Source organism: Tachyglossus aculeatus, chromosome 7 (genome assembly GCF_015852505.1).
Source record: "Tachyglossus aculeatus isolate mTacAcu1 chromosome 7, mTacAcu1.pri, whole genome shotgun sequence".
In the NCBI taxonomy this organism is placed as follows: domain Eukaryota; kingdom Metazoa; phylum Chordata; class Mammalia; order Monotremata; family Tachyglossidae; genus Tachyglossus; species Tachyglossus aculeatus.
In genome coordinates this window covers 24,827,208-24,841,250 of record NC_052072.1, presented here as the reverse complement: position 1 = coordinate 24,841,250, position 14,043 = coordinate 24,827,208, and the positions used below count along the sequence as shown (strand labels likewise).

Sequence of the window (14,043 nt, the reverse complement as noted above, 5' to 3'; positions counted from 1 at the left end):
CAACTGCACAGGCACATTTTAGTAATAGGGCAGCAGCTCTGCAGCCACACGTAAACACACATACACACCCACACATACACTCATACTTACACAACCGTGCCTAAGTAGGATGAAGTCTGATCAGACTGGTGGAAGAGAGTGAGTGCAACGTGAAAAGGCAGAGGGAGAAGGCCGATTCCTTCCCGTGGGGAGAACACCGCTGGAAAACCTATTTAGCTCCCCAGGCGTCGGAGGAAGCCTGGTGGACAGAGGATGTCCGCACTCGCGAGAGGTTTGCCTGAGGTGGCCCCGGCACCTTCCAATCTTTCGGTCTCTTTTCCTCATGGATTCCCTGCTCCCATGAGGCTCTGGGAAGTTTGATGATCCCCTCGAAGCCTGGCATCAACTCTCAGAGCCTGGCATCCACTGGTCTTTTGGGATTGGGGCAGTCTCCCCGGAGGTAAGGGGCAGCCACCTGGTGACACCCATCACCAGGACACACCTTTAAGATCGTCGACTGTAAGCTCCTCTCGACTGTAAGCTCCTTGTGGGCAGGGAACACGTCTACCAACTCTGTTATATTTTATGCCCCCAAGCGCTTGGTACAGTGCTCTGCACCCGGTAGATGCTCAATAAATACGATTGATTGATTGATTAATTGACTGATTGATTGATTAAGGGCCTTGGGGGAGGCAGTGGTCAGCCTGAAGATATGGAGGGGACAGTTAGCAGGATGGCTTAGTGATAGAACTTGGACGTGGGAGTCAGAAGGACCTGGTTCTAATCCCGACTCTGCCACTTGTCTGCTTTGTGACCTTGGGCAAGTCACACAACTTCCCTGGACCTCCATAACCTCATCTGTAAAATGGGGATTAAGAGCGTGAGCCCCATGTGGGACGGGGACGGTGTCCCTCCTGATTAACTTATATCTACCTCAGAGCTTAGAGCAGTGCTTGGCACATAGTAAGTGCTAATTGAGAAAGGGGATTGGTCCATGGCCCAACTCTCCAAGGACCACCAGGTCCTCAGCTCTGTTCTCAGTGCTGGGAGGGGGACTGGAAAAGCCCTAAACCCAATTCGGTGCTCGGGTGAAAAAGCCCCCATCATCACGCTTCAGTCTCCCGCAAGGCACATGCGTCATTCCTATCTATAATTAATTTTAGTGTCTGTCTCCCCGGGTAGACGTCCAGCTCCTTGAGAGCCAGCATCACGTCGACTACTTCAATTATGCTCCCACAAGTGCTTAAACCAGTGCTCTGCACCCTGTAGGTGCTGAATAAATACGATTGGTGGATAGGTCGGTCGAGACCCAGCCAGCAAGATTGGCATGTTGAGGATCACTCTGTGCCAGTGCTTCGCTGGCTCAGATCCAAAGTTCAGGAAAGCCAGGGGTCTGCCCGGTGGCCTGAAGGAGCAGGGTGCTTCTACAGATGGATGGGGACCGGTGGGAGGGGGTTTCTCTAAGCCTTGGGTTGAAGGCTAAGGGATTCAATGCCAGGACTCCCAACCTTCAAAAACCTGTTGGGCCTAGGCAGAGTAGGGGGAGGGAGGAAGAGGAGGAGGAAGATGGGGGAGGAGGAACAAAAAGAGCAGCAGGAGGTTGGAAGGCTGGAGGGCTGTCTTCCAACGGCTTGGACCCTGCTTAGTATCTGGAGGTCGGTAGTTGTCTGTCCAGCTGGGATGTTGGAAGTCCCTCAGGAAGGATCCAGGAGGAGATGGGGGTGCGGAGGGGCAGGGATTGCCCTCTCTCACTCCCTACAGGGCCGTCAGCGTTTCTGAGCGAAACATGCTTCCAAACATCTCCTGGAGGGCAGACGGGAGACGGCAAGGTTAGACATCTGAAAGTTTATGGCTTACATATTTATATAACCTTCAATTATATTAATGTCTGTCTCCCCCTCTTGGCTGTCAGCTCGACGTGGGCAGGGAATATGTCAACCAAATCTGTTGTATTTGAGCCACGAGAAGCAGCGTGGTTCAGTGGAAAGAGCACGGGCTTTGGAGTCAGAGGTCATGGATTCAAATCCCGGCTCCGCCAACTGTCAGCTGTGTGACTTTGGGCAAGGCACTTCACTTCTCTGTGCCTCAGTTACCTCATCTGTAAAAAGAGGATGAAGACTGTGAGCCCCCCGTGGGACTACCTGATCACCTTGTAACCTCTCCAATGCTTAGAGCAGTGCTTTGCACATAGTAAGCGCTTAATAAATGCCATTATTATTATTGTTATTATTGTATGGTACTCTCCTGAGCGCTTGATGCAGTGTTCTGCACACAGTAAGCATTCAATAAATACTATCGATTGATGGATTACTTTCCAAAGAACTTTCACGTCAGTCATCTCAGGTTTTTAAATTTTTTTAAGGGATTTGTTAAGGGCTTACTATGTGCCAGGAACTGCACTAATCGCTGGTGCAGACACAAGCTAATCAAGTTGGACACAGTCCCTGTCCCACATGGGGCTCACAGACTTAATCCCCATTTTACAGAGGAGTAAGTAACTGAAGCACAGAGATGTTTAGTGACTTGCCCAAGATCACACAGCAGACAAGTGGTAGACCTGGGATGTTCAGCCCAGCAGCAGTTTTGGGAATTGGAGGAGGACTGGGATGATTTTCCTTGATTTTACACAAGTGGAAACAGAGACTCAGAGAGGCTGGGGGACTTTCCCCAGGCTCAAATAGCAGGTGGGGGCCAGAAGGAGAGCCGGGATCCAATTCCCAGGTCTCCGGACTCCCACCGCCCACTCTGTTTCCACCAGATCACAGAACTCTTCCGGTGTTAGGATAATAATAATAATAGCATTTGTTAAGCGCTTACTATGTGCAGAGCACTGTTCTAACTGCTGGGGGGGGATACAAGGTGATCAAGTTGTCCCACGTGGGGCTCACAGTCTTAATCCCCATTTTACAGATGAGGGAACTGAGGCTCAGAGAAGTTAAGTGACTTGCCCAAGGTCACACAGTGGACATGTGGCGGAGTCGGGACTCGAACTCATGACCTCTGACTCCAAAGCCCGTGCTCTTTCCAATGAGCCACACTGCTTCCCCACCACCATCCACCCAACTGGGCGTGGGGGATGCTGAGTCCTCATGGTGAGTACCGGCTTGGGAGTCAGAAGGACCTGGGTTCTAATCCCGCTCCACCACTTGTCTGCCGTGTGACCTTGGGCACGCCACTTCACTTCTCTGTGCCTCAGTGACCTCATCTGTAAAATGGGGACTAAGACTGCGAGCCCCATGTGGGACAGGGACTGTGTCCAACCTAATTTACGTGTATCCACCCCAGGGCTTAGTACAGTGCCCTGAACAAAGTAAGTGCTTAACAAATACCACAATTATTTAATTGTTATTATAAGAAGGAGGAAGCCCAAAAGGAGGAACTCCAATGGCTTCATGAGTAGAGTCATGTACTGGGAGTCAGGTGACCTTCAAGCTTTCACTCCTTGGGCCTCATTTTCCCCTTCTCTAAAAAGGGGAAAATATTCTCAATTTCTCCTGTCGTTTGGGGAATAAGACTGATGGGCTGCAAAAGCTTAGTGGCGAGAGCATGGGCCTGGAGTCAGAAGGACCTGGGTTCTAATCCTGGCTCTGACACATGTCTGCTGTGTGGCCTTGGACAAGTCACTTAACTTCTCTCAGTCACTTCATCTGTAAAATGGGTATTAAGAGTGTGAGCTCCATGTGAGACAGGGACTATGTCCAAGAGGGGGTCTGGGGAGACTCGCAACGGACCTCTTGGATTGTGAGCCTCAGGGAGAAGAACCATGGCTAAATCTCCCCTGGTACAGTGCTTGGCACATATTAAGCACTTAAAAGTACTATTATTATTATTTTTATAAAATGTACATTGACCTTGGCTGTATCTCCAAGGACTCCCCTCTCCACAGCATCCCTAACTCCTACTGTTCTCCTTTAGGCTCAGATAGCACAGCATCTTTCTTCTGAGAAATCCTCTGAGAGTATATCCCCCAGTCCCGAGACTCCCCAGGAAACTGAAGAAAAAAGGGAATAGGAAGGAGAAAGCAGAAAGTAGGGAATTTCTTCAGGGTCCTTGGCCTAGTTTTCATCAGGCCTCCAGGCTGATTTCTCTTTGGCTTTGTGTGAGGACTTGTGCTTATTTCCATGGTTGGATGAACATACTCTGCCTGGGGGAAGTATACCAAACTGCTAACAGTCTTGTCTGATGGGAGTCCAATTCCAGAAAAGTTCCCCCAATTCTCACCCGCTCTAAGTCCCGGAAATCCGAACTGCTGTCCTCCGATGAATCGAACATTGAGAGCTCTGAGTCCAGAGAGTCCTGGGAAGAAGGAACCCAAGATCGGATGAGTCAATAGGTCCTGGGATGGGTTCCCAAGCCTTGGGCTTGCCTTTTGGTTAGAAGACCCCCTTCTCCCAAAGCAATTCCCACTGGCTGGCCTGAGGAGATTGCTGGAACTTGCACCTTTCCCCAGAGCAGTCTGTGTGCTGGTAACTCCACCTAATATACAGGGTGACCTCCTGGCTATTTAACAGCCATTTATCCTGTCCATTGCGGAGATCATAGGCCTGATGGTTTGGGATTCTGGGGAAAGTTTTACAATGGGAAAGGTGACTCTAAAACAAACTTGGGCCCCAGAAAGTCAAATGAGGGAAACGCCATAGATGGATGAGATCTACTGAAGATGACCAACCCTTTCTCTCCCATCTCCCAAACTGCAGTGTGGAAGCCATAAATCCAGTTTGTTTTACTGGGCAGTTCTTCAATTCTAACACAGATGGCTTCACCTTCACTAATCTCTTGAAACAAAAAGGTAAATAGTTGCTCTGAAGCCAGATAAGCTCTTTCTTAGCACCCAAGGAGGGAAGGCAGGGTTCAAGCACAGCCCAGAGAGCAAAGGCTGGGTGGGCTGGTGAAGACCAGAACTAAGGGAGAGGCCTGAGCCTTGATAAGGAACAGCTCTCGGCTACAGCCAGGCATGGTGGGTCTGGTATTTGGGTACGGACTGGTGTCACTCTGATTGTCTTTGCGAAAAAGGATCTGCTTCAGTATTTCCTGACTCCACAGTGAATCATGGCTGTGAATTTCCCATTCATCTCTTCCCCTTTCTCAGGGGCCCCAAGTTGGGGTGGGGGTAGGGTGCTCCTTAGGGAACTCCCACACCTAGCAGGAACTTTCAGAAAGAGGAGTTTTGGGTCAGCGAGCCAGTGTGACCTGGCAGAAAGTTGCCCCTGGTTCGCTTGATGTGCTCTTGTGGTACTGTACTCTTCCAAGCACTTTAGTACAGTGCTCTGCACACAGTAAGCACTCTGTAAATACCACTGAATGATTCTGGTGAAAAGACACAGAGCAGCGTGGCTGCTTGGGGGAGCAGCCCCTTTCAAGACTGTGAGCCCACTGTTGGGTAGGGACCGTCTCTATATGTTGCCAACTTGTACTTCCCAAGCGCTTAGTGCAGCGCTTTGCACACGGTAAGCGCTCAATAAATACGATTGAATGAATGAATAAAAAGCAGCGTGGCTCAGTGGAAAGAGCACGGGCTTTGGAGTCAGAGTCAGGGGTTCAAATCTCAGCTCCGCCAATTGTCAGCTGTGTGATTTTGTGCAAGTCACTTAATCAATCAATCAATCAATCGTATTTATTGAGCACTTACTGTGTGCAGAGCACTGTACTAAGCACTTGGAAAGTACAAGTTGGCAACATATAGAGACAGTCCCTACCCAACAGTGGGCTCACAGTCTAAAAGGGGGAGACAGAGAACAAAACCAAACATACTAACAAAATAAAATAAATAGAATAGATATGTACAAGTAAAATAAATAAATAAATAGAGTAATAAATATGTACAAACATATATACACATATACAGGTGCTGTGGGGAAGGGAAGGAGGTAAGATGGGGGGATGGAGAGGGGGACGAGGGGGAGAGGAGGGAAGGGGCTCAGTCTGGGAAGGCCTCCGTGCTTCAGTTACCTCATCTGTAAAATGAGGATTAAGACTGTGAGCCCCCCGTGGGACAACCTGATCACCATGTAACCTCCCCAGTGCTTAGGACAGTGCTTTGCACATAGTAAGCGCTTAATAAATGCCATCATTATTATTATCATCCATTTTGTTTCTTTCTGGGTTCCCAACCCCATTCCCTTCCCTTTCCTTCCCAATGTTCCCCCAATTTCTGCTGACCTAGGATGGGCCCTGACAGGTTGGGGTATACTTTGGTGTAAGCCTCCTCCAACATCCTCCTATAACTCCCCTCCCTTCCAAAAGGAATGCCCTCCCTCAGGGAAAATGGAGGAAGAAGGGCTGGGAGCAGGGGGTGGTAGTGTTGGTAGTGGTAGGGGTGCCCTGCAGAAACCGCGAATGGCCTTTGGATCTTACTGCTCCGAAATTCCTTCCTGGGACGGCTGGTCTGGCATTGGCCTGGGCACAGAGGACGGCATCATGCATGGTGGGGAACAGGTGAGTCTGCTCCAGCCCTCCATCTTCAAAGACGCCCCCGTTGTTGATGTCGTTGTACACCTGAGCTGCAATGGATGGAACAAGAAGCGGCGTGGCTCAGTGGAAAGGGCACGGGCTTTGGAGTCAGAGGTCATGGGTTCAAATCCCGGCTCCGCCAATTGTCAGCTGTGTGACTTTGGGCAAGTCACTTCACTTCTCTGGGCCTCAGTTACCTCATCTGTAAAACGCGGATTAAGACTGTGAGCCCCCCGTGGGACAACCTGATCACCTTGTAATCACCCCAGCATTTAGAACAGTGCTTTGCACATAGTAAGAGCTTAATAAATGCCATCGTTATTATCATTATTATTACTATTATTATCTAAGCTCCTCAGGGGAATTAATATCTGTCTTCCCCTCCAGACTGCAACCTCGTATTGGGCAGGGAACATGTCTACCAATTCAACTGATTAATAAATCAATTAATTCAATCATTCCATCATATTTATTGAGCACTTACCGTGTGGCAGAGCACTGTACTCAGCGCTTGGGAGAGTATGATATAACAATACACTCCCAAGTGCTGAGTACAGTGCTCTGCACACAGTAAGCGCTCAATAAATTCATTCAATCGTACTTATTGAGCGCTTACTATGTGCAGAGCACTGTACTAAGTGCTTCGGAAGTACAAGTCGGCAACATATAGAGGCGGTCCCTACGCAATAATGGGCTCACAGTCTAGAAGGGGGAGACAAACAACAAAAAATGTGAGTTGGGGTTGTAGGTACATTTTTTAAAAAAACACGTTGTCCTATGTTGGAATTATCCATATTTCACGGTCTTGATTTGAAGAATACAGATTAAAATAAAAACAAAATAGTTATTTGACCTATGCAGACCTAAAGTTCTACAGTGCATTCATTCCCTTTTATCATTTTTTTTACCCTGAAGTTTCATTCATTCATTCCTTCATTCAATTGCATTTATTCATTCATTCATTCAATCGTATTTATTGAGCGCTTGCTGTGTGCAGAGCACTGTACTAAGCGCTTGGGAAGTACAAGTTGGCAATATATAGAGACGGTCCCTACCCAACAACGGGCTCCCAGCCTAGAAAGTCAATAAATACAACTGATGATGAGCAAGCTCTGGAGAGGGAGGGGATGGGAAGAAGAGACTCATCCCCGAGACTCGGTTTACCCGCGAAAGAGTTGGCCATTATGGTACCAGGGTTGGGCAGCAGAGGGCAGTTGGAGGCCTGTGTAAAACGTCAGTCAGAGAGCCAGGTGAGAGGGAGAGGATCAACTCCAGAGAGTCCCAGCTCTGCAGTGGTGAAAGATTCTTAATAGATTTACACTTCAGCTTTAAAGACCCTATTCCCTCCCATTCCCACCCTCACCGAAGCCCGTAGAGCCAGCAGGAAGCTCAGATGTACATTTTACATAATAAGGGAAGCAGCAGATACAGCAAACGCAGCAAAAAAAATGAGATGCAGTGTAATAATAATAATAATAATAATGATGGTATTTGTTAAGCGCTTACTATGTGCAAGGCACTGTTCTAAGCGCTGGGGTAGATACAAGGTAATCAGGTTGATCCACGTGGGACTCACAGTCTTCATCCCCATTTTACAGCTGAGGGAACTGAGGCCCAGAGAAGTGAAGTGACTTGCCCAAAGTCGCACAGCTGACAAGTGGCAGAGCCGGGATTTGAACCCACGACCTCCGACTCCAAAGCCCGTGCTCCTTCCACTGAGCCACGCTGCAGTGTAGTGCCATGCCCTCTAGACTGTAAGCTTGTTGTGGGCAGGGAATCCGTCTGTTTCTTGCTATATTGTACTCTCCCAAACGCTTAGTACAGTCCTCTGCAAAAAGTAAGGACTCCCCTCCTCAAAAATCTCCAGTGGCTACCAGTCAACCTACACATCAGGTAAAAACTCCTCACTCTCGGCTTCAAGGCTGTCCATCACCTTGCCCCCTCCTACCTCACCTCCCTTCGCTCCTTCTCCAGCCCAGCCCGCACCCTCCGCTCCTCTGCCGCCACTAATCTCCTCACCAGGCCTCGTTCTCGCCTGTTCCACCATCGACCCCCGGCCCACGTCCTCCCCCTGGCCTGGAATGCCCTTCCTCTGCACAACCGCCAAGTTAGCTCTCCTCCTCCCTTCAAAGCCCTACTGAGAGTTCACCTCCTCCAGGAGGCCTTCCCAGACTGAGCCCCCTTCTCCCTTTCCCCCTCCCCATTGCCCCCGCCTTACCTCCTTCGCCTCCCCACAGCACCCGTATATATGTTTGTACAGATTTATTACTCTATTTATTTTACTTGTACATATTTACTATCCTATTTATTTTATTTTGTTAATATGTTTTGTTTTGTTGTCTATCTCCCCCTTCTAGACTGTGAGTCCCCTGTTGGGTAGGGACTGTCTCTATATGTTGCCAACTTGTACTTCCCAAGCGCTTAGTACAGTGCTCTGTACACAGTAAGCACTCAATAAATACAATTGAATGAATGAATGCATAAATACGACTGACTGACTGACTGACTAGAACTCGGGCCTGGGAGTCAGAAGGACCTGGGTTCTAATCCTGGCTCCAGCACATGTCTGCTGAGTGACTGATGTTGGGCAAGTCACTTCACTTCTCTGTACCTCAGTTATGTCATCTGTAAAGTGGGGATTAAGACTGTGAGCCCAACATGGGGCAGGGGCTGTTTCCAACCTGATAACAATAATAATTATGGTGTTCGTTAAGCACTTACTATGTGCCAGGCACTGTACTAAGTGCTGGAATGGAAACAAGTAAATCAGGTTGGACACAGTCACTGTCCCAAGTGGGGCTCACAGTCTCAATCTCCATTTTACAGATGAGGTAGTTGAGGCACAGAGAAGTGAAGTGCCTTGCTCTAGGTCATACAGCAGTCAAGTGGTGAAGCCAGAATTAGAACCCATGACCTTGACTCCCATACCTATGCTCTATCTACTATGCCATGCTGCTTTTCACTATGTTACACTTCTTCTGACTAGCTTGTATCTACCTGATACAACCTGATTAGCTTGTATCGACCTCAGCACTTAGTGCAGTGCCTGGCACATAGTAAGTGCTTAACTAATACCATAAAAAACAAAACCTGAAATAATTTCTTAAAGGAAACCACGTATAACATTTTACTGGGGAGAAAGGGACTGAGGGAGAAAGACATCTGAAAATCCCTTCTCATTTTTCCCCCCATCCCTTTTCATTTGTCCCAATCTGCCATTATGTTTGTCTCCCCCTCTAGACTGAAAGCTCGCTGTAGGCAGGGAATGTGTCTGTAATATTGCTATATTATACTCTCCCAAGTGCCTAGTTCAGTGCTCTGCACACAGTTAAGTGCTCAATAAATATGACTGACTGACTGCCAGACCTCAACACTCCTCGTCCTGAAAGCTCACCTCCTCCAGGATGCCTTCTTCAATTGATTCATTTATAAAATTGTCCCTTGTATATGAAGGAGAACTGCAGACCAATAATAATAATATAATGGTGGCATTTTTTAAGTGCTTACTATGTGCAAAGCACTGTTCTAAGCAGTGGTGGGGATATAAGGTGATCAGGTTGTCCCATTTGGGGCTCACAGTCTTAATCCTCGTTTTAAAGATGAGGTAACTGAGGCACAGGGCAGGTAAGTGGCTTGCCCATGGTCACAGCTGACAAGTGGCGGAGCCGGGATTCAAACCCATGATCTCTGACTCTCAAGCCCGCGATCTTTCCACTGAGCCACACTGCTTCCCCTAAGGCCACACAGGGCAAACAAAAAGGCTGTCCCTTGTTGTGTTGCTGTGTTTAGTATTTGCAGTGCCCCGTGCTGTTTTCTCTTTTGCCTTCTTGCCTCTCTTTCTGTACAAAGCTTTCGTTCAAAAGAGCCAGTCCCAGCATGGCCTAGTGGAAAGAGCACAGGCCCGAGGGTCAGAGAACCTGGGTTCTAATCCTGACTCCACCACTTGACTGCTGTGTGACCTTGCAATTCACTTAACTTCTCTGGGTCTCAGTTACCTCATCTGTAAAATGGGGATTAAGACTGTAAGCCCCACGTGGGACAGGGACTGTGACCAACCTGATTATCTTGTATCTACCCTAGTGCTTAGTACAGTACCTGGCACATAGTAAGTGCTTAACAAACCATTAAAAAAGCAAAAAAAGTCAACTCAATAATCTCTGTAGAACTTGGGAATTTTCTTCCTCTCCTCAGCACTTAAAAACAAATGCATTTTCATGAGTATAGTCAATTATTTGTATATTCAGTTTGGGTCCTATTCACTATTTATTCAGCTACATTATCCTTACATATGCTTACGACCACCTTCTGCCTATTCCCAACATCTGTGTGTCACTTCATCCATTGGATTGGAAACTCCTTGAGGGGAAGTATCATTTATCTTACTTCTGTTGCCTCCACACAGGTGTACTTGGTAGAGTGCTCAGCATTTAATAGGTGATCTTAATGATGACATTTACTGATGGCATTTATTGAGCACTTACTATGATGATGGCATTTATTAAGCACTTACTATGTGCAAAGCACTGTTCTAAGTGCTGGGGAGGTTACAAGGAGATCAGGTTGTCCCATGGGGGGCTCACAGTCTTAATCCCCATTTTATAGATGAGGGAATTGAGGCACAGAGAAGTGAAGTGACTTGCCCAGAGTCAGACAGCGGACAAGTGGAGGAGCCGGGCTTTGAACCCATGACCTCTGACTCCAAAGCCCGGGCTCTTTCCACAGAGCCACGCTGCTGATCTTAGACTGTGAGCCCCAGGTAGGACCGGGACTATGCCCAATCTGATTATCTCTACCTACCCCAAAGTTTAGATCAGTGCTTGGCACCTAATAAATATTTAACAAATGCCACAGTCATAATTGATAAATGCCACCGATTGATTCTTCTGATTCTTTTATACCTTATTAGTGTAATGATACTAATAATAGTAGTAATATTTGTTAAGTGCTTACTATGTGCCAAGCACTGTCTCAAGTGCTGGGGTAGATTCAAGATTGGACACAATGCCTGAACCACATGGGGCTCACACAGTCTTCAGAGCACACAATGAAATCAGAAGGGAGATTGCGGAGAGAGTATGAGGGCTGTGGGAAGGAGGAGGGAAAGGCAGGCTGAGAGGTTCACCGTTTTCTTTCCATTAGCTCTAGGAAAGCGCTCCCAGACAGTGCTCCACGCCCTCAGACTTTACTGCGGGGCTGCAGCCAGAACTTCCTCCCAGGGAGGCAGGAAAGAAGGCTCACGGCCTCTCACAGGACTCCTTTCACCCCTGCCCTTCAGCCTTCTCCCCATACTGCCTGTGGTTTCCATTGGGATTAATTTCAGGTGACCTGGTCTGTAACTTTATTCAACAGAGAGAGGGAGAGAGAGAGAGAGAGAGAGAGAGTATGTGCGTTTGTGTGTTTTCTGGGGGTATGGTGAGTGTCTTTGTATATGTGAATGTGTGTGTGTATATGTGTGTTCTCTGCCCAGGCCCTACCCTTGTGACTCTGCCATCAGCGTCACTCCCATCATTGTCAGTGTTCTTGGAAATCCAATCTCTCTTTCTCTCTCTCTCTCTTTCTCTCCCATCCCTACATCTAAACTGGAGGACTTGATTAGCAAATTGTGTTCCGGAACTCCGGGGACCCCCGCCCCACCACCTCCCAGGCTGCCCATTCTGCCACCCTTCCCCCTCTATCCCGAGGGACCCCTCCACCAGACCTTACCATGAATATTCACTAGGAAGACTTTCACGCCAATCTTCTGGAAGCCAGAGGAGAGCTGGGGAGGGCGGCAGAGACCGTGAGGGAGCAGGGAGGGAGAGAAAGACAAAGGGAGAGGAATGTTCTGAACGTGCCCCATCGGTCACCTACAAGACGTACTTCAGGGGCAAAAGCCAAACAAATAAGCAACATTGAGAGCCGTTTGTTACCGGCATAAAAATAGAAGCAAGAGAGGGCCTGGCAAGGCCTCCACTTGTCCTTGGAGTGCTGGGTAAGAGCCTTCTCCAGGAAGTGGGACAGGAACTTGGCTTCATCCCCCGCCCCCAGGTTCTTAAAAATAGACACAGCCCTTCAGGCTTTAGCTCCTTGTGGGCAGGAAATGTGTCTACCAACTCTGTTATGTTGTTATATTGTACTCACCCAAGCAATTAATCTAGTGCTCTGCACACAGTAAATGCTCAATAATATGATTGACTGATTGATTATGTTTATGTAGGGTCTTCCACCCTGGAAGCCCGAGGTCATCGGGAGTGGTGGTAGGGAAAGGGAGGAGGGGGAGAGGTGGGGAGCAACTGGGTCTGGAATGCAGGTGTCCTGGAGTTTTGTCCCCCTAAAACGGGGACTGGAAGTGTGTCGGAGGGAGAGCCCTTCGGGAGATCCACCAGGCGAGAAAGGTCTAAGTCCGACAAGGAGAAAGATGATTGGGAAGTCAGCTTTGACCTCTGCCTATTTTTCCAGCCTTGTGCAAAAGGGGCGGGGGGCTCTTGGAGTGGGTCTCTCTCCCCTCCCCTCAGTCCAGCCCTGTGGCTTGTGCCTTCAGGAGCTGTTGGAAAAGCTATCAGAGGCGGATAAGCTTATCGGCCGTCTTCTCCCTTACTACCTGTTTGGAGTGAGGGTGTGGGGGGAGCCGGGTGATTAGTTTTGCTGGACTACCAATCTGGCCAGGGGCCGGAGTCATCTGATTGCCCACTTGGCTGCCAACTGGGAGAGGGTGTTATGGCTGGGGTCCACTTGCAGGAACCCCGGGCCAGCTGAAAGAAAGGAGCCGAGGGCCTTACTTTCACCAACGCCTTGATGCCCATCAGGTCCACGAAGCTGACGCCGCTCATGTCCAGAATCACCGTGTGGAAAGTGACAAAGGGGGGGACCCTGGCCAGAGTGTCCTCCAGCTCTTTAGGCTGCGGCGGGGGGGCCGGCGGCTCCCGCCTCGGGGCTGCGGGAGTCTCGGGGTTGAAGGTGATGTAGGAGATGCCACTCCCATTCGCAGCAGTCTGATTGTTGTTCGTGTCGGTGGGGGAGGCGCTTTCAAAGTCCTGCTGCAGTTCCTGCAGGGAGACGGTCTGGTGGAAGAGAGAGAAGATGGGGAGTGAAGGGAGGGTCAGAGGTCTCTGGAACCACTCATTCTCTCGCAGAGATGGAGAGGTTGCGGAGCAGATCCCGAAGATCTGCCCAGTGCTGAGAACAATGCTTGGCACATAGTAAGCTCTTCACAAGTACTTTAATTATTGTTACTTTGACACCATAGACCAATCCTGTCTCCTGGAAATACTTCCCATCATTGATTCTCATGATTCAGTCTTTTCCCGGATCATCGAATCAATAGTATTTATTGAGTATTTAGTGTGTGCAGAGCACACATAGGTGCTAGGGAGAGTACAGTACAACAGAGTCATAGCACATTCTCTGCCAACAAAGAGCTTACAGTCTAAAGAAAGAGTCAGACATTAAAATAAATGACAGATAGGGAAAATGGCAGGGTAACAGGAAGTAGGGAGAAGCAGCATGACTTAGTGGAAAGAGCACAGACCTGTGAATCAGAGGAGCTGTATTTTAATTCTGCCTCTGGTATTCATTCATTCATTCATTCATTCATTCAATCGTATTTATTGAACCATTACTGTGTGCAGAGCACTG

General features: G+C 48.6%; 1 protein-coding gene across 1 annotated transcript in view; it reads right to left on the bottom strand.

The window, feature by feature from the left end:
- Window positions 1–1,719: 1,719 nt before the first annotated feature.
- The window catches only part of SLC26A9 (solute carrier family 26 member 9), a 35,032-nt gene continuing 22,708 nt past the window's right edge, over window positions 1,720–14,043 (bottom strand). The window contains exons 16-20 of the mRNA XM_038749521.1: window positions 13,188–13,469; window positions 12,133–12,187; window positions 6,334–6,479; window positions 4,201–4,275; window positions 1,720–1,782 (exon numbers count right to left, since the gene is read on the bottom strand). Coding sequence (XP_038605449.1) covers window positions 1,735–1,782; window positions 4,201–4,275; window positions 6,334–6,479; window positions 12,133–12,187; window positions 13,188–13,469 — 606 coding nt within the window. The 3' untranslated portion in view covers window positions 1,720–1,734. The remainder of the gene's footprint in view (window positions 1,783–4,200; window positions 4,276–6,333; window positions 6,480–12,132; window positions 12,188–13,187; window positions 13,470–14,043) is intronic.